The 18347-nt window shown below is 41.2% G+C and overlaps 3 protein-coding genes across 4 annotated transcripts; 2 read left to right on the forward strand and 1 right to left on the reverse strand.

Moving 5' to 3' along the window:
• Positions 1-1201: 1201 nt before the first annotated feature.
• On the forward strand, positions 1202-4459 carry LOC115681815 (protein NETWORKED 1A-like). The gene is made up of 4 exons (XM_030605891.2): positions 1202-1329; positions 1891-2283; positions 2823-3215; positions 3738-4459. Exons 1-4 carry the CDS (start codon positions 1266-1268, stop codon positions 4400-4402), a joined length of 1515 nt encoding a protein of 504 aa, XP_030461751.1. The 5' UTR covers positions 1202-1265; the 3' UTR covers positions 4403-4459.
• A 1053-nt stretch (positions 4460-5512) lies between these two features.
• On the forward strand, positions 5513-15105 carry LOC115681856 (coiled-coil domain-containing protein SCD2). Of its 2 annotated transcripts, XM_056307114.1 has the most exons (17): positions 5519-6050; positions 6363-6535; positions 7087-7159; positions 7240-7281; positions 7372-7434; positions 8528-8577; positions 8677-8704; positions 9059-9133; positions 9248-9358; positions 9438-9498; positions 9739-9855; positions 12536-12654; positions 12821-12890; positions 13338-13379; positions 14398-14438; positions 14514-14640; positions 14768-15105. In XM_056307114.1, exons 1-17 carry the CDS (start codon positions 5673-5675, stop codon positions 14848-14850), a joined length of 1653 nt encoding a protein of 550 aa, XP_056163089.1. In that variant the 5' UTR covers positions 5519-5672; the 3' UTR covers positions 14851-15105. The 2 variants fall into 2 exon arrangements, with proteins under 2 accessions (XP_056163093.1, XP_056163089.1); XM_056307118.1 differs by lacking the exons at positions 14398-14438; positions 14514-14640; positions 14768-15105 and adding an exon at positions 13572-14376 and having other exon boundaries at positions 5513-6050.
• A 369-nt stretch (positions 15106-15474) lies between these two features.
• Positions 15475-18123, reverse strand: LOC115681855 (pentatricopeptide repeat-containing protein At5g13270, chloroplastic). The gene has a single exon (XM_030605945.2). It carries the CDS (start codon positions 17940-17942, stop codon positions 15666-15668), a length of 2277 nt encoding a protein of 758 aa, XP_030461805.2. The 5' UTR covers positions 17943-18123; the 3' UTR covers positions 15475-15665.
• Positions 18124-18347: the final 224 nt, after the last annotated feature.

Raw genomic sequence — 18347 nt, forward strand, 5'->3', positions numbered from 1 at the left:
AGCTAATTACGTTGTGGTGTAATAAAGTTGTAATTATAATGTTGACTGGAAAAAGTAATGTAATACCTGTTACGCTATATGATTTCACAAGTAACATTTGTAATAAGTGGGGATTCCCTTAATACCCCTAAAAATTAGAATTCGAGGAAATATATCAATTATCATTTTAATAGTCAATCATGATTCATGAATATTACATCCGCTATACATATACATATATATGTAAGTATGTATGAATTTTTTTACTAATTTAGTTAAAATTACGAAAAAAAATTAAGCACGTTATTATTATGTTACTGTACTTATCACTTTAATAGCTAATCCCCCAGTGTAGCTACTTCGTCTATTCTATCAAGAAATTACAATTTCATGGAGAATTTTTGTCTATTATTTAATAGGGTTAATACTACAAAAAACTCCACATTGGTACAATTGTGACAAATTTATCCCAAACTAATTTTTTGATCACAAAAAACCACACACTAGTACACCTGTGATAAATTTACCCTAAGTTGATTTCCGTAAAATTTTATCGTCAAATTGCTGAGTTGGATGACGCGTGACAGTTGACAGGTATACCAGTTTGGGGTTTTACCCTCTATTTGTCACAATTGTACTAGTTTGTGATTTTTCATGGTATTGATTCAATTTAACGGAAACTAATGGAGGGTAAATTTGTCATGAATATATCACTTTTGGATTTTTGGTGGTCAAAAAATTAGGTCACGGTAAATTTGTTGCATGCGTACCAGTTCGAGGTTTTTGACGGTCAAAAAATTAGTTTATGGGTAAATTTATTGTAGGTGTACCAGTTTAGGTTTATTCGTGATATTAACCCTATTCAATAATATATATATACATGTGTGTGTATGATTATATTAGAATAAATATTATCTATTATTGAGTTAATAGTATGATTATATGTCAATTCGAGCATTAATTGATACTAACTAATGATCAAGATAATCACTGGTATTACGATTAACACGATTTGATCATGATTTATCATTAATCCCGATTGTAACGATAGCTATTACGAAATATACGACTCGCGTCCACATCGGTATCCGAATCCGAAACTAATATTCCGCGATAAGAAGAAGATCCAGTAGAATTAGGAGTTTTGTTCCCTGTAGGACTCCTAGATCGAGAGGGTTTCCATTAACCCTAATCTGTTTTACTCTCAGCACACGCTTATATATATAGTGCGGATACTCTTTCTCTTGCCGTGGCTCGTGTTTTGCTGAGTGAACTCATCCCTGGAGATGGAGTACGGAGGCGGAGCTCCTGTCCCTTCAATGTCGCAGTGGCTGCACGCCGCTCTGTCAGGTCTCTCCGCCGTCTCCATCGCTGTTCCTCGCTTTCCGCCATTGTTAACTTCGTTCTAATCAAACTCGCACTGTGTTTTGCTGAACGCCGGCCTTGTTTGTCTGTCCTTACTCGCTCTTTTTCGTTCGTTTTACACGTGTGTATCGGGTAAGACTTCACCGACGGAGTAGGGATCGCATCCAAATCGATCAACCCTTCAGATTTATTTTTTTCTTGCTTTTTTTCGGTTAGGGCATTAGCGAATTTTTATGCGATGTAAGGACATCGAGATTATTCATGCTTCAGCGAATTGTAATGTTATATGTTCTGCTAGAACAAGGGTTTTGCCCTAATTTCTATGTCACAACGTGACGCGAAGTCTCAAGTTTTCGTCGAAACTAATCAACTTTATGTGCATGTATTTTTGTTCTTTTTGGTCGTACATGTGCACATATGGCTTGAAAAATCATCCTTTTGTTTGCCGACAGTACTTTTGCAAACGAACTCGAAGCTTCTTTGATCTAGTCCCTTAATTTCAAGAGATGTTAGTCAGACATTGGCCTGTGATTGTATCACCTGCAGACATCGAAGCGAAGACGCTATATATGCTGAATCTCATACAATGCGACTGGGAGACGTACCACGAGCGAGTCGAGAGGCACTACAGGAGGAGGCCGGAGCTCGCGGAGATGCTGAAATCCTGGCACAGATCTTACTGCTATTTGGCACAAAAGCATGACGAGCTCTGGTCCCTTTACGTTCAAATCACGACCGTTCAAGCCGATTCTTACCCAGAAGACCCAGATCTTACGGTTGAAACAGGCGAACTGGACCACCTTAATTGCGCGACAGACGGGTCGCCGGGCACTGCTTTCCTCGAGTTCGCCGGAGAGACGAAAGAGAGGGAAGAGATTGAGAACGGAGGCGAAGCTTCTGGCTCTTCAACGTTGCAGTGGCTGCACGCCACTCTTTCAGGTCTCTCTGTCATCTCCATCGCTGTTCCTTGCTTTCAACCATCGTTAACTTCATCCTAATCAACTCGCACGTGATTTGCTGAACGCCGGCCTTGTCTGTCTTTACTCGCTCTTTTTCGTTCGTTTTACGTAAGACTTCACCGACGGAGAAGGGATCGCATCCAAATCGATCGACCCTTCAGATTTATTTTTTTCTTGCTTTTTTTCTGTTAGGGCAGTAGCGAATTTTTATGCGATGTAAGGACATCGAGATTATTCATGCTTTAGCGAATTGTTATGTTATATATTCTGCCAGAACAAGGGTTTTGCCCTAATTTCTATGTGGCTGTATGACGCGAAGTCTCAAGTTTTTGTTACTAATCAATTTTATGTGCATGTATTTATGTTCTTTTTGGTCGTGCATGTCCACATGTGGCTTGAAAACTCGTCCTTTTGTTTACCGACAGTACTTTTTGCAAACGAACGCGAAGCTTCTTTGATCTAGTCCCTTAATTTCAAGAGATGTTAGTCAGACATTGGTCTGTGATATATCACCTGCAGACATCGACACGAAGATGCAACGCATGCTGAATCTCATAGAAGGCAACGGGGGGACGATCCCGGAGAGAGCCGAGAGGTATTACAGGAGGAGGTCGGAGTTTGCGGAGATGCTGAAAGACTGGCACAGATCTTACTGCTATTCGGCACAAAAGCATTACGAGCTCTGGTCGCGTTACGTTCAAGTCACGACCGTTCAAGCCAAGTGTTACCCAGAAGACCCAGATCATACGGTTGAAACAGGCGAACTGGACCACCTAAATTGTGCGACAGACGGGTCGCCGGGCACTGCTTGCCATGAGGTCACTGGAGAGACGAAAGAGAGGGAAGAGACAGAGAACAGAGGCGAAGCTTCTGGCTCTTCAATGTCGCAGGATCTACACGCCACTCTTTCAGGTCTCTCTGTCATCTCCATGCTGTTCCTTGCTTTCAACCATTGTTAACTTCGTTCTAATCAACTCGCACGTGTTTTGCTGAACGCCGGCCTTGTCTGTCTTTACTCGCTCTTTTTCGTTCGTGTGTATCGGAGAAGGGATTGCATCCAAAATCGACCCTTCAGATTTATTTTTTTCTTGCTTTTTTTCTGCTAGGGCATTAGCGAATTTTTAAGCGATGTAAGGACATTGAGATTATTCATGCTTTAGCGAATTGTTATGTTATATATTCTGCCAGAACAAGGGTTTTGCCCTAATTTCTATGTCGCTGTGTGACGCGAAGTCTCAAGTTTTGTCGAAACTAATCAATTTTATGTGCATGTATTTATGTTCTTTTTGGTCGTACATGTCCACATATGGCTTGAAAAATCATCCTTTTGTTTACCGACAGTACTTTTGCAAACGAACTCGAAGCTTCTTTGATCTAGTCCCTTAATTTCAAGAGATGTTAGTCAGACATTGGTCTTTGATATATCACCTGCAGACTGTGACGCGAAGATGCAACACATGCTGAATCTCATAGAAGGCGAGACGGAGACGTTCGCGGAGAGAGCCGAGAGGTACTACTGGAGGAGGCCGGGGCTCGCAGAGTTGCTGAAAGACTGGCGCAGAAATTACTGTTATTTGGCACAAAAGCATGACGAGCTCTGGTCCCGTTACGTTCAAGTCATGCCCTCATCATCCTCCAACGGAGCCCAACATGCCGATTCTTACCCAGAAGACCCAGATCTTACGGTTGAAACAGGCGAACTGAACCACCTAAATTGTGTGACAAACAGGTCGCCGAACACCGCTTGCCATGAGGTCGCCGGAGAGACGGAAGAGAGGGAAGAGACAGACGAGAAAGGCAAAATGACGAGCGAGCAACTCACGGAGATGCTTATGGCGATGCGGCCCGCGGTTTTAAGGAGGGCGCGCGAGGTGTTGGTGGCCGAGCTTGTAAGTAGGATCGATGAGAAGAGCCAAAAAATGAAGAGGCTTGTTTCCCTGATCAAACGACTCAGGAATGAGAACGCCAGGCTGAAGAACCGCTTATCGGCCCGCGAGGTCGGCGCGCAGCGAGAGCAGGAGCCGGAGCCAGAGCCAGAGCCGGAGGAGTCTCGGCTTTCGAAGTTGAAAGGGTTCATCCTCGAGAAATTCTTTCCTTAGCGAACTCAGTCTTAGGAAATACCAGTTAGGTCAAGAATAGTCTTGAAGTTTGTTCAAACTTAGTCATGGATGCTGATGATTTCTTGTAGTATTTGTCCTAAGTTTTCCTTTTTCCTTGCTGTCTTGCATATATAGTCTCTTTGCTCATGTCATTATCCCGACTCTACTCACTCTTTCATGTCAATTAATGCCCCCGAGCGACTCTTTTGCCGATGAGTTCCAAGATAATGTCGGAAAATAATACTAAGTATACTCTCGCGGAATCGATAAGATACCGTGAATAATGTGCTTTACAAGTTGAACATAATAATGCCGAAGAGAGAATTGGGTAATTTGTGTATATTTCAATATATAGAAAAGAGTACATGAAAAGCCTATTTATAGGCTTAGATAGAGAAAATCAAAGAAAATCAAATTTAATACGCATAATAAAAATGGATATAGAAAATCAATATCCTAATATTGCTAATATTACACATGTTTTACTATTCCACGCTTGGCGCGGTTGCGATTTTTGTTATGTTTTGTTTACTTTTATACCGGGGTAATTAGCTGTTTATGTTAATTCTAATCCTAAAACGGAAAAAAGGCCATTAATTAGGAAAAAAAAAAGGAAAGAGATAAAAAGAAGAGTTAATACCATGAAAAATCCCAAACAGGTATACATGTGATAAATTTACTCCAAACTAATTTTTTGATCACAAAAAACCCTAAATTAGTACGTACATTTATGATAAATTTATCCAAAACTAATTTTTTGACTAACGAAAATCTCAAATAGGTACATTTGTGACAAATTTCTGTTAGTTTCCGTCAAATTGGATTAATACTACGAAAAATCACAAACCGGTATACTTGTCACAAATGGAGGGTAAAACACCAAATTGGTACATCCGCGAACTGCCACTTGTAATCCAATTTAGCATTTTGATAGGGTAAATTTGTCATAAGCATATCGGTTTGGGGTTTTTTGGTAATCAAAAAGTTAGTTCGGGATAAATTTATCGTAAATATACAAGTTTGAATTTTTCATGGTATTAATCCAAAAAAGGAACGGGAAAGAGGCAAAAAGAAAAAAAAAAGGAAACTGAGTGGACTCGGAAACGAGGAGCAAATGACTCGGTGAGCGAAGAACACACACTCCGCCATTCTCTCTCCGCACTGTATCTCTGTCTCTCTCTTCTTCTCTTTCACCTGCACGCACATCTTATACGTACATGCCTCCCTCGCCACCGTAACTGCATCAACCACCACCTATCCTTCGCCGGAAATGGACGGCAAGAGGACCGACAGCCCCCTCTACGGCCGCCAGTGGAGCAGCGAGTCCGCCGCCGCAGCCGGCGGAGGGGGCTCCTCCTCGCCGGCGCGCTACCACCACGCGCGCTCCTCCTCCGGGTCCGGGGCCGGCCTCTCGAGCGTCAAGAGGACCCAGAACTTCGCGGCCAAGGCCGCGGCCCAGCGGCTCGCCCAGGTCATGGCCTCCCAGACGGCCGACGACGACGACGACGAGGACGGCGACGATCTCGGCTTCCGGTACAGCGCGCCCCCGCCGCTGTCGCTCTCGAGGGCCAACGCGAGCGCCGGCGCCCGCGGCAGCGGCAGGCCCGGCGGTGCGGCTGCGAGGGTGGCTAGATCTCCTTCGCCCGCGGTGAGTCCCAATGTAGCTCGCGAATTTCATCTGGAGCTGATTACATTTCGAGCTCAATTAGCGCTTTCGATTTGGGTTTGGTGCTCACTGTTGGATACTCGCTACGCTCTGTTGGATTTGTGTTGTGACTGATCCTCCATGTTGATGAGATGGTCGGGCTCTCTTTTGCTTCCAAACACGATCTATATGATCCAGACGCGCGCGCATTTGTATAGATCTTTATGTGGTTGGGCGTGCACGCTTGATAGCAAGTTGAGAGGTTTGAAATGTGAAGACTGACTGAGTGAGTGAATCTTTTGTACTTTTGATTAGCTAGCGAGGAACTTTGTGGAGGAGATCCCGTCAGTGCGCTCAGCATCGACCGGAAGGCCTGCAATGTCTCCTCGGCCATCATCGTTAGTGCCGCCCGGCAAAGTACCGCCGCTTAGAACTGCCGTTTCTTTGCCACCAATTGAGCCTCCATCTGATCGTCCGAGAGAGAAAAGGTAAAAATATATGGTAAATTAATGTGGCGTTTTAATATACGACTCTTGCTATATGGTAAAGTCCCGCATTGCACGAGTTTTGCAGGTTGAGCAAGTCTTCCCTTTGATAGTCGGTCAAACAAATTATGCTCTATTTAGTTTGTCATACTAGTTCTTAGACACAAATAGCGGTAGAAAGTCTTATTCGACTAATCTCGTCTTTCATATACTCATTTCTAGTTAACAGTCAGACTTTTGAATTATTACTTTAGCTTGAAGTGGTGTGAATTCTTTTTAGCTATTCCCTCCCAGTTGATGAGACAAGTCTTCTCTCTTCTCATGTCAATGATTGGTTCCAGTGCTCCTACCCTCAGGAATTGGGAGACTTCAGACCTGCTGGAGGATTAGAGTGCCTGGGATACATTACGCATGCCTTTATACTGTGTTATTGATGCTTGTTTCCTATAAGTACTTTCTTAGTGTTTACTTTTGCCTTTAATGTTAGAAAATTGCCATATCCTTTTCTTTTCTTTCTCCTGTGTTATTTCAGTTCTGTTGGGATCCACTTGCAGATTTTCATCGGATATAAATCTAAACTCCAAATCTAAAGGAGACCAGCATGATGCTTCTGCACTTCAGGATGAAGTATGCAAAATATATTTTGTCTTCATGATTGATTTCCTGTTTTGATAATTTTGAATTACTGACAAGATTACATTGTGCAGCTTGATATGGTCCAAGAAGAAAATGAGAATATTCTGGACAAGGTGCATTTCCATAATCATAAATGAAATTGAAAAAGTTCATATTCTATCACGTTGGTTATGGATGTGACAGTTGTGTGCATTATTGAACAGCTCAGACTCGAGGAAGAGAGGTGCAAGGAAGCAGAGGCCAGAGTTAAGGAGCTAGAGAAGCAGGTACTTGCTTTTCCCTTTCTCTCTCAATATGTTTTTGCAATTTGTATAAAAATCCTCTATAGTGAACATAGTGGTGTACCTGAATGCACTTCATGCTCTCAGCTTTATGCTACATCATGGGACAATGACATCATTGGTACTTGAACGTTAATTTTGGTCATATTGGTCCTTTGTACTCTTTGATTTGAACTAATTCATCCTTTTAGTTGACATGGTCATCCAACTCATCTCGTGGAACCCACGTTTGTTGACATGGCTATACATGTATACAGTGACATTAGTAAATCAGCAAAAAAATAAATAAAGAAGAAAAACAACAGTAGCGCTGGGAAGGGGAGAAGAAGGAGATGGAGAGAGAGTGTCGGGGGCAGTGCCGCCGCCCCAAAAGCACCGGCGAGGTCAGCCAGCCCTCTAGTGGCCACCGACGAGGTTTACTGGCCCTCGATGGTGCAAGTGTTGTGGCGCCCCAGCTCTCTCTCTCTCTCTCTCTCTCTCTCTCTCTCTCTCCCTGTACTTCGACCGATGGTCTCCTTTCTTTATTATTTTTTTATCAATTTTGCTGAGGTAGTTGTACAGCCACATCAACAGATGTGGGTTTCATAAAGTGAGTTGGATTGCCATGTCAGCTAAAAGGACTAAAGTGGTTCTTCTCAAAGTACATGGGGATCAACTTGGTCAATATCAAAGTTTAAGGACCAAATTGAACATCAAGTAAGAGTTTGGGGACCAATTTTGGCCATGTCCCTGTGCGATTGATTGCTTTATCCACTACATTATTCTGACTACTTTGCCAAATCATTGCCTTTTCTCTTTTGACTAAAAGACTTCTTCCTTTAAGCTTCTTGGGGGCTTCGTTTGATGTGCAGCATTGACATGGTATTTAACTTACCAAATTGATAGTAAAGTTGTATAAGTGCAATCACGAAGTCCTTTGTCCTTTTTTCAACCCTACAATCCTTGATCATGCTATTTCTCCCTTTCGCTTCTAATTGCTGAGGATGAGCAAACAGCATAGGTAGTTTTTTGATAATATTATGCCATGGATTTCATTGTAAATGCAGCAAATGACACTCTCTGGTTGGCTGAGTTTTAGGTTGCTGCACTTGGAGAAGGCGTGTCCTTAGAAGCAAAACTATTGAGCAGGTACATGAAATCTGCTATCTATATGTGCTCCCACAATTTTTCATTTTGTTTTCTCTTGTCCTGCTTAATTTTGGGACGCATTTTGTGTTTTCCTCGCAGAAAGGAAGCTGCATTACGTCAACGAGAGGTAATTAAGGAAATTGGATATTTCTCCTCTAATGGATGCTATGCAGATGGATGATGGTCTATTTGTTTTAGTTGAGAGCGAAGCTCTTCTAATTGTATGCAGTTCATATTGTGCTGCTTCTATTGTTGTTGCTGGATAACTTCTTCTCGGTAGCATTCTGTCTCGGTAACTTAACTTCAACTCCTCAAATCATTAATTCATCAGCATGCAGAATGAGAACAGGAATTTTTAAGTTTGCATTATGTTATTTTCGACAAAATGCGAGATACCATCATATTGATCAAAACAAGCTTCTTTCATTCTGTATTTTTGTTCGACCTTTGACTACGTTTTTTGTTTTTCATCTTTCTGCAGGCTGCATTGAAAGATGCAAAGCAATCAAGTAATGGGGTAGACAAAGAAGCAGCGGCTCTTAGGTCTGAATTGGAGGTCAGCTCTTGCATGATGCCCTGTTAAACTGGCTAAAATTTGCTTGCATAAATGCTTGTGGCTTGCACATCTCTAATGTTTGGCTCTTACTATCCAATTTGTTGGCTTAAGTAGAATGCCAAGGATGAGGCTGCAGTTGCTGTCAAACAGCTTCATGGAGCTGAATCTGAAGTAAAAGCTCTTAAATCAATGACTCAGAGAATGATATTGACTCAGAAAGAGTTGGTAGGTATATATGTAGTTATAGTTACAGAATCTTATATTTAGCAGTTGTTATTTTTAATATACGAGACACATTTTCCAGGAAGAAGTCGTTCTTAAAAGATGTTGGCTTGCTCGCTATTGGGGTTTGGCTGCAAAATATGGTAATTTACTGAAGTTGCATCACTTTAGTTTCTTTCCATGCCATTGGTGACTAATGTGCCTGGAGAACGTTCCATAAACTTGGTGGTCTTTCAATGAAGTCGTGCAGAAATCTTTCTTTCTATTGTTTGAAGGTTGATGCTAATGTAGATTGTAAATAAGAGGAATTTATGCTCTATATTTGTCGTACGAGGCATGTACATTTCTTTGCTCACGACGTTGCCTTTCCTCTTGGTACTTAGGTATTTGTGCAGATGTAGCAGTGTCAAAGCATGAACACTGGTCATCCTTAGCACCTTTACCATTTGAGGTGGTCCTTTCTGCTGGACAGAAGGCTAAAGAGGAGTATTCAGAAAAAGGCTAGTAATATTCTTTCAGTCAAAAACATGCATTCAAATCAATTTTCCTTTGAGGAACTTGAAAAATATATGTGCTTGGAAGAAGGAATTACAGGTTGGCTACTAAAAATACACTAGTTTCCTAGCATTTGGCGATCTTGGACTTGCTTGCATGTTATGATACAGTTGCTATTGGGAATGCTATAATCAACAGTGCCCATGTTCCAGTATAGATACATAGTCGTACTTCTAATGATATCTAACTACATTAAAACTTTAGATCTGCTGCAAGTAACTTGGACATGCCACATCTCAGGTTGCACTTGGTCCACAAGCATTTCCCACAACGCACATTTTGAACAAATAACGAGTGGCCTAGCCACCCCTGTGCCATTTCTTTTTTCAAAGGTATTTTTTTTATGGTTTGAACGAACCTACTACCTGTTAGAATTTTTTTATTTTTTATTTTAAAACCTTTTTGTCTGATTCTATTTTAAAAGGGGAAAAGAAGGCCTCATTCTGGCTCCGTTCATTTCACGGAAAATGTTACGTTTCTGGAAAATGTTTTCCGAGAAGTTATTTTCCTGGAAAATGACACAATTTTTCGGTGCTCGGCTGAAATCTGAAAAATTTTCGGAAAATATTTTCCGTTGTTTGGTACGGAAAAGATTTTCTTCTTTGCACTACTTTTAATAATTTTTTATTTTTATTTTTTAAAAATATTTTTTATTTTATTTTATTTTTCTTTTTTTTTTTCTTATTCTTCTTCTTCCTTAGCCGGTCGCCAGCTGCCGCCAGGTCAAGCCTCGCCTGATCCGACGCGGCCGAGCTCGCCCAAGACCGGTTTAGCGAGCTCGGGCTTCGCCAGATTTGGCGAGTTGGGCAAGGCTTGAGCCTCGCCCGAGGTCGCCAGACGTTGGCGAGGCTCTGGTGACCTCGGGCGAGGCTTGAGCCTAGCCCCACTCGCCGGATCTGGCGAGGCTCGAGCTCGTCGGTCTCGGGTGAGCTCGGCCTCGCCGGAATCTGGCGAGCTTGGGCGAGGCTCGAGTTTAGCCCAGCTCGCCGGATCTGGCGAGGCTCGAGCTCGGCCTCACCACACGCCAGCAAGGCTCGACCTCGAAATCTGGCGAGCTCGAGCCTTGTTGGCCTGTGGCGAGGCTCGAGCTCTCCTATGGCTGATCACTGGGCGCTGCCGTGGCCGGCGACCGGCCGGAGAAGAAGATAGAAAAGAGAAGGAAAGAAAAAATAATAAAAAGAAAAATAAAAATGGATAACTAAAAATAATTAAAATTAGAATTTTTAAAAAAAGAAATTTAAAATAATTAAAATGAATGGTGAAAGAAGGAGGAGGGAAAATGTTTTCCTCTTTTCAAAAAGAGGAAAACATTTTCCGTGGTTAGTTTATTTTCCGTGAAACGAACACCGGAAAACGTTTTCCCGGAAGTTATTTTCCGTGAAACGAGCGGAGCTATGTAAAATTATTTTTATACATTCTATCCTTCTACCTTTGTTTATTTTGGTCCTTTTGGAAGACAAATTTTTCACTCTTTTTATGTATTTCTAACCTAAGTTCTATCTTTACTGGAGAACTGAAGGTTCTATTTCATTTTCTCTTTCTTTTTTTTTCTTGTGGAATTCATTATCTTTTCCTATCAATAACTTAATGTAATTTACTATGAGCTAATTAGTTTCCTCTTTTCTGAAATTATTTTTGTTGGTTAATCATTTTAACAAAATTTAATCAAATCTTAGGGTCCGTTTCTTTGAAGAAAACTGTTTTCTGACTTTCCGATGTTTGGATGACAGAAAACTAATCGATCTATGAAAAACGTTTTCCATGAGTTGAAAACAACAAGCTTAGGTTGGGGAAAAACGATTTCCTCTTCTAGCAAGAAGGAAATCATTTTCCCTAAACCACCAAACAAATGAAAACTAACTATTTTCCTTTCAAATGATTTTCATGGAAAGTATTTTCTTATATCATGAAGTTTTCAGTGAAACAAATGCACCCTTATTGTAAGAAAACCATGGAAATTTTCTCATGTCTAATTATTATCCTAAGTTAAAATTTGGCCAAAAGTTAGTTTGCTTTGGCTTTATTATCAACATTTATATCACAAATTGATGAGAACTCTTATTATAGGAGGATATATCATCATTCTAACTTTCAAATTGTGGTAAAACTCAATATAATTGTATCCTGAACATTTCTATCTCTTGTGAAAATCTTGATGAGATGGGGGTGGTGCCTTATGAACCTACCAATCACCTTAATCATAAGAATTAAATACTAAAGATATTTATGACAAACTCGTCATGATAATAATGTCAAGTCATTGTTGTGGAGTTACCTAATAATTGAATTATACAGAGAGTTCATATTTCCATGGAAACCTGTAACTAGATAATACCATTCTTCATACTATGATGTTACCTCTCTATATTTATCACCAGAAATATTTTTAATTTATTCATAGATGCTGACCTTTTTATCTGAGCATCTAGCACATGTTTGTCGTGGCAATCCTATTAAAAAATTATTCCAACTAGATAATGGATGAGCCTACCCCAAACATACAGAACTTTAGACTAGTAACTTTCCTCTTCTTTTTTCAGTTAATGTATTGCAGTGATCAACTCTCCATGTAACATTGGTTTGCGTTTAATTCATGCTCAAGCTGTTAATTGCAATGTTGAGCAGGTGATGACGATCCTGAGAGAAGCAATATTGTTCATGACTTGAGTGATCTAACGGGTGAGGGCAATATTGAAAGCATGCTCTCGGTTGAAATGGGATTGAAGGAGCTAGCATCCTTGAAGGTTTTCTTGTCTAACGCGCTAATATTTTCTTAATGCTCCTTTTCGTCAAGTTCTACTTGGCATCATTATCATTAATTGCTATATATTTTTTTCTTTTATGCTCTGTTAGTTGTTCTCTGTATTAGTTGCTAATATTTTGCTCTTAACTTTTGCTTGCTTCTTCAAGGTTGAGGGGGCTATTGTGCTTGCATTGGCGCAACAACGGCGGCCAAATTCTACACGATTATCAGCATCAGGTACTTTATGTACTAGAGATTATCTTGCATTTTTCTCCATTATTTGGCTTTATACTAGGATTCTTCTTCTGGGCATATTCTATTTTACTTTCACTTTTCTGTAAGATAAAGTTAATCTTTGGACAGATGTAGTTTTAATGAATTACAAAGGAGCCTGTTTTCACTTGATGGTTAAAAATTTCTCCATCTTTGAATTGTTGATTCAGTTGCTCAAAGCTTGTAGAAATGTCAAAAAAATTTCTAATAATGAGTTAAGAAAGAAAACTCAGACAATTAAGAATGATTCGCTTTTTCTTGGGGATATATTTCTGGCAAATTATAGGCCAATGACCGTCCCTCCGCAATCTAACTGAATGATTCAAAGCTCGCTACGGTCGTGTGAACTACGTACTCTTTTGAGTGACACCTGCTGATTGCTTGCCATTGGCTTATTCCTTTTTCTCTCAGATCTCAAATCTCCTGGTGATCCGAAATTCATGGAGGCATTTGGTAAGGGAATTTTCTTATTGGCAGCGTTTGAAGGTGCTCATGTGTTTAGGAAAACTATCACCACCATCATCTCATGATTCTCATTCTAGATGGCATTACTGTTATACAAACTTGTACCTTTTCCTATTCATGTGGTACAAATTCTATCTGTGGAGGACATTGCCACGGGTTGTTATATTGTGATTGTTTCAGTATGGCTGAGACCAGTCCTTCTAGCCACAAGCTTTCCAGTGAATTGCCATCACCTGTAATCCTGATGGGCAAAATTTGCAAGTTTCCCCTGTTAGTTTGGCAAAGTTTGGCCTGATCCTAGAAGACTCGAGATAGAGTCATGTTTCAATTTTAGTGGTGTCCAAAATGCTTGTAGTCGGCGAATCGGTGGACTTCTGTATTATGAACATTTGATTGGACCGTTTACCAGTGGGAAGCATATGTTGATATTACCAGCTAAAAGGAACTAACGTCCGTATGTGGTTTAGGCGCACTATACCGGTTCAATCTCAGGTATCAACCAGTGTGAACAAATCTCATATTGGACCTCCGCCGGGTCTTTCATCACCTCGAGGTCTGTTCATCTAAAGTAGAGTTCCTCGTCGTCAAAGATAACAAAGGAACATTATTTCTCTCTCCAGCAACATGATTTTGGACTTAAACTTTTAGCTGCTGATAATTTATAAGAGTCTGTATACCATACCTGCATTTTTTATTTTTCTGAAAAAAGTAGTGTTACCTCACTATGTATTAGCATTTCATCATTGGACAAGCCTAACGTTGCTGATCCAGCGAGCTTCTGATTGATTACATATCATTGATGGTGTATCCGTTGCCCATAACCTTCGTTTCTGAGATCGATATAGACTTCGGACTTCGTCGTGTCTTCACACTTCTGTGCTACAATGGGTGCTCTTTGGATGATGATTATGTCATTAAAATAGCTGGTCACACTTGCACGAGTGAATCATATTTTCTAATAATCTTATCGATGATTACAATGCGACTGTGGTCCTCTCTATGGCAGAATTGAGTCCAGAGGAATCCGAGGACGTACTCTTTAAGGAGGTATCACGCTTACTTTAAGATATTGTACTTTTGAGTCGCGTTCTCTTTTCACTCGAGCTTTTTGTCTTGACACAGGCATGGCTTACATATTTCTGGCGAAGAGCCAAAGCTCACGGTATAGATGTGGAAACTGCAAAAGAGCGACTGCAGTTCTGGATAAACCGGAGTGGTCATTCCCCTACATCACACGACGCTGTCGATGGTAATATTTCTATGCTATTTTGTGCAAACACTTAGGGCCAAATTCCAGTTTAAATTCTAGATTTGTCGTCATATATTTCCAAACCTTGCCTGTTTAACGGTATTTATTTGGGTTGTCTTCGTTTCAGTCGAGCAAGGTCTGATGGAGCTAAGAAAGCTTGGAATTGAGCATCGACTCTGGGAAGCATCGCGCAAAGAAACCGGCCCCTAACTTTGTTCATTCATTTCTCAGAATTAAACCACGCCGTTTCAGACAGCAGCAGTGGCCGAGACATCTATACTATCCAAGTTTCTCCCGTCATAGTTCGACGTAATTTTATCTTCATTTGTTGCAGCATCACGTTGTTATTCTCCTTCAAATGTACAAGTGGAAATGTCTGCTTACTCCTTCACGAACAATCACTTTGTATAAAATGCAGGCTCCCTGCTTATAGAATGCAAGTTGAAAGGTGCCGACATTTACCAATTGTCTCGAGGTTTCAAAAAGCTAGAAAGCAGGAATAATGAGCTGATCCTGAGTCTAAAACAAATAACTGAGTAACATTTTTGCTTTCCAAGGAGATGAAAATGCATGTCGCAGGGTTAGTAACTTCGCCGTGCCACTAATTATTGTGCAGCCCTGACCCTTGTTCGCATGTTCTCAACTACCGCCTGATTTTGCAAGTTAAATCGCAGTTAATTATGCTTCTGTTGTCATAGATGAGATATTTCATCATCTGGTTCCCCCAGATGGCTTCGCCCTGGTGAAATGATCATCTGTCTCTGCCGAGAACGTACATAGTTTTTCTTGCAATATATGGTGATTTTGCATCTTCATACTGCAAAAATTATCATAATTCAAGGGATGAGGAATATGATTCAGGATGATGCAGAAAGTACAGATGAACTAGTTATTGCCCATACAATCTACATGGGCATAACATTATCAATGAGGTATGTGTGGACGGCAAAAACAGTCATCCTGTAACCTACCAATCACGCAGCTTGGGCCATCCAGGTAAGTAGAGAGGACAGTACGTGCGACATTTACCAATAATCACCGCAAGAGCACTGACCAAGCTTAAAATGATGGAACCTACTCGAGTCTCTAATTACGATCTCGCGTTCGGCCACCCTAGACACGTGCTTGGCAAAATCATGGCAGTCTCTGCAAGCTCGAAGATTCTTGAAAATGAGAACGGGCAAATTCCTCGGCGTGGAGAGCAGCCCGAATGCTATTGCCAGCCTCTCACTGTGTTCAAGAAGCTGTTGTCTTCGCTCCGGAAAAACAGAAGATGCATCCTCCTCAGTTAATAGTGACCGATCTTCACTGTTACTATCCGGAGAGTCAATTTCCTTCAGCTTTTCATAGATCTCCTTTGTTTGAGGATGGTGTCTGTCACCAACTATAAACCTGTGCCATTTACCCTTCGCTGTAGTCCAGCTGCAACTGACCTCCTTCCTCAAGTTCTTTTCCATCATTTTCTTCCTAATTCTCGCTGCTTCTTCCCATTTCTCATGCGAAACGCACAAGTTAAAGAGGAGAATGTAACCTGCAGTATCATCTGGGTTCAGCCGAAGAAGATTCTCTGATGCTATCCTTCCAAGCTTGAGATTTCTATGGTTCCAACACCCAGCCAGTAAACATTTCCAGCTCATTGCATCAGGATCAAAGTTCATATTATTAATCAGTTCAAACGCCTCTTGAAGTAGACCGGCACGAGAGTATACATTGATCATACAATTAAAATGATCAATTGTAGGAGTGACACCATACTCACTGTTCAGTGATTTCAAGTAACACTCTGCCTCTGTTATCAAACTCGAATGGCTACAAGCAGTCAGGACCGCAACAAAAGTGACTCCATTTGGCCTGGAACCAGAATCCTGCATCTTCCTAAAGTACCGGAGCGCTTCTGAAGCAATGCCATGATATGCATACCCAGCTATTATAGCAGTCCAGGCTACAGTGTCCGGTTCACTAATTGACCTGAAAACTCGACTGGCATAATCCATATCGCCACATTTAGAGTACATGGTGATCAGTGCACTCTCTCCATATAGAGGTGAGATCAGACCTCTTTTTATTGCATCGGCATGAGCTTGTGCACCCGAATTAATATCTGCAAGCATGGAGCATGCTTGGAAAATGCTAGTGTAGATGAATGGATTAAGTGACCCATCTTTAACTCTCAAAGATTTGTAAGTTTTAAGGCACTCCTCTACTCTACCAGATTGAGAATAACCAGATATCAATGCGCTCCAGGAAACATCATTTGGGTTGTTTATCTTCTGAAATGCCATGAGAGCAGACTCGAAACATGTACATTTCACATAAAGGTCCACGAGAGGAGTTCCCACAGAAACTTCAGATTCCAACCCCAGCTTAACAATGTAGCCATGAATTTGCCTTCCTACTCTCAAGTCCTCCAACAAAGCGCAGGCTTTGAGAACAATGGAGAATACAAAGTCATCCAATTCGACACCTTCCTCGACCATTTTCACAAACAAATGAAGAACATCATTCTGCTTGTCAGCCTCAGTGTACCCCACCATCAATGCAGTCCAAGCGACTGCTTTCTTTTCAGCCATCTGATCAACAACGAACCTGGCACCCTCTAACCACCCACATTTAACGTACATATTGCAAATTGCTGCGCCGACGGAAGCGTTTGAAACTGACCCAGTTTTTATCAAATGAGAATGCATCTGCTTGCCAATCTTCAAACAAGAAGAGTCCATCAATGACCTCAATAAACTTTTGTAGACGGAAAAATTCGGTCCAACTCCATAATCTTGCATAAGCGAAAACAACTGAAAAGCTTTGTCCAATACACCCCTTTGCGCGTAAGCTGATATCATCGCACCCCACGTGTACGAACTTCTCTCCTCCATTTTATCAAACAGTCTCCGCGCGTCCCATAAGCTCCCACAGTCGCAATACATTTGGAGAGCGCAATCTTCAAGAAACCCAGGTGGGTTCTTCAACCGATCGCGAATCAATCGCCCGTCCGACAAAAGTCCCATCTCCCCACACGTTTCGAAGAGGGATTTGTACGTGGAGGGACTGACGGCAATGCCGGCTTCGTCCATGCTCTTGATGAACTCATGAACTTGCTCGAATTTCCCCCGTCTGGACAGAAACACCAGGTGCAAGTTCTCCACTTGACCCTGCTGGGTGTGAGGAGGCTTCACCGGAGAAGCGCGGTTGAGGGAGACCCACGAAGGGATTCGAGCGAAACTCGCAGGTCTCGCCGGCAAAATCTTGTCTTGAGCGGCTATGATGTGCGCAGAACTGGAAGGAGAGAAGGGCGTGGAAGCCATTGATGGAAGGCATCCAACCCGCCCGAGTTAGTCTTTAGTTACAGTAACGCGATGATATTCCGGCAAATTGCACCGATGTCTGAACAGGAACGAGTGACAATGAAGCGAACGAGGAAGACGATGAAAACGATGCTTCCGAAGACAAAAATACTCTTCGCTCCTCGTTCGCAGATGAGACTTCCACCCCACTGATTAGACTTAACGATTATTGGCTATAATAATCCTCTTTTTCTTTAAAAAATCGCTCAAAATAATAAAATAATAAATAATAATTTATATTTAAATATTTTTTGAGTTCATTCATTTTTATAGTAAAATAAGAATTATTTTTAAAAATTTATTTTGCTAATCATTTATTTTTCGCAAAATAAACACATAATATATTTGCCTGAAATAGTAGTATTC

This window comes from Syzygium oleosum, unplaced genomic scaffold (assembly GCF_021117445.2).
Source record: "Syzygium oleosum isolate NSW1041296 unplaced genomic scaffold, Sole_v2.1 Sole_v2.02, whole genome shotgun sequence".
In the NCBI taxonomy this organism is placed as follows: Eukaryota; Viridiplantae; Streptophyta; class Magnoliopsida; order Myrtales; family Myrtaceae; genus Syzygium; species Syzygium oleosum.

Bases quoted from the DNA above. Each gene is read 5' to 3' on its own strand.
- LOC115681815 (XM_030605891.2), top strand. From the start codon at position 1,266: ATGGAGTACGGAGGCGGAGCTCCTGTCCCTTCAATGTCGCAGTGGCTG. The intron at 1,330-1,890 runs GTCTCTCCGCCG...TATCACCTGCAG, and splicing joins GCTGCACGCCGCTCTGTCAG to ACATCGAAGCGAAGACGCTA. The intron at 2,284-2,822 runs GTCTCTCTGTCA...TATCACCTGCAG, and splicing joins GCTGCACGCCACTCTTTCAG to ACATCGACACGAAGATGCAA.
- LOC115681856 (XM_056307114.1), top strand. From the start codon at position 5,673: ATGGACGGCAAGAGGACCGACAGCCCCCTCTACGGCCGCCAGTGGAGC. The intron at 7,160-7,239 runs GTATGCAAAATA...TACATTGTGCAG, and splicing joins CTTCTGCACTTCAGGATGAA to CTTGATATGGTCCAAGAAGA. The intron at 9,359-9,437 runs GTAGGTATATAT...CACATTTTCCAG, and splicing joins TATTGACTCAGAAAGAGTTG to GAAGAAGTCGTTCTTAAAAG.
- LOC115681855 (XM_030605945.2), bottom strand. From the start codon at position 17,942: ATGGCTTCCACGCCCTTCTCTCCTTCCAGTTCTGCGCACATCATAGCC.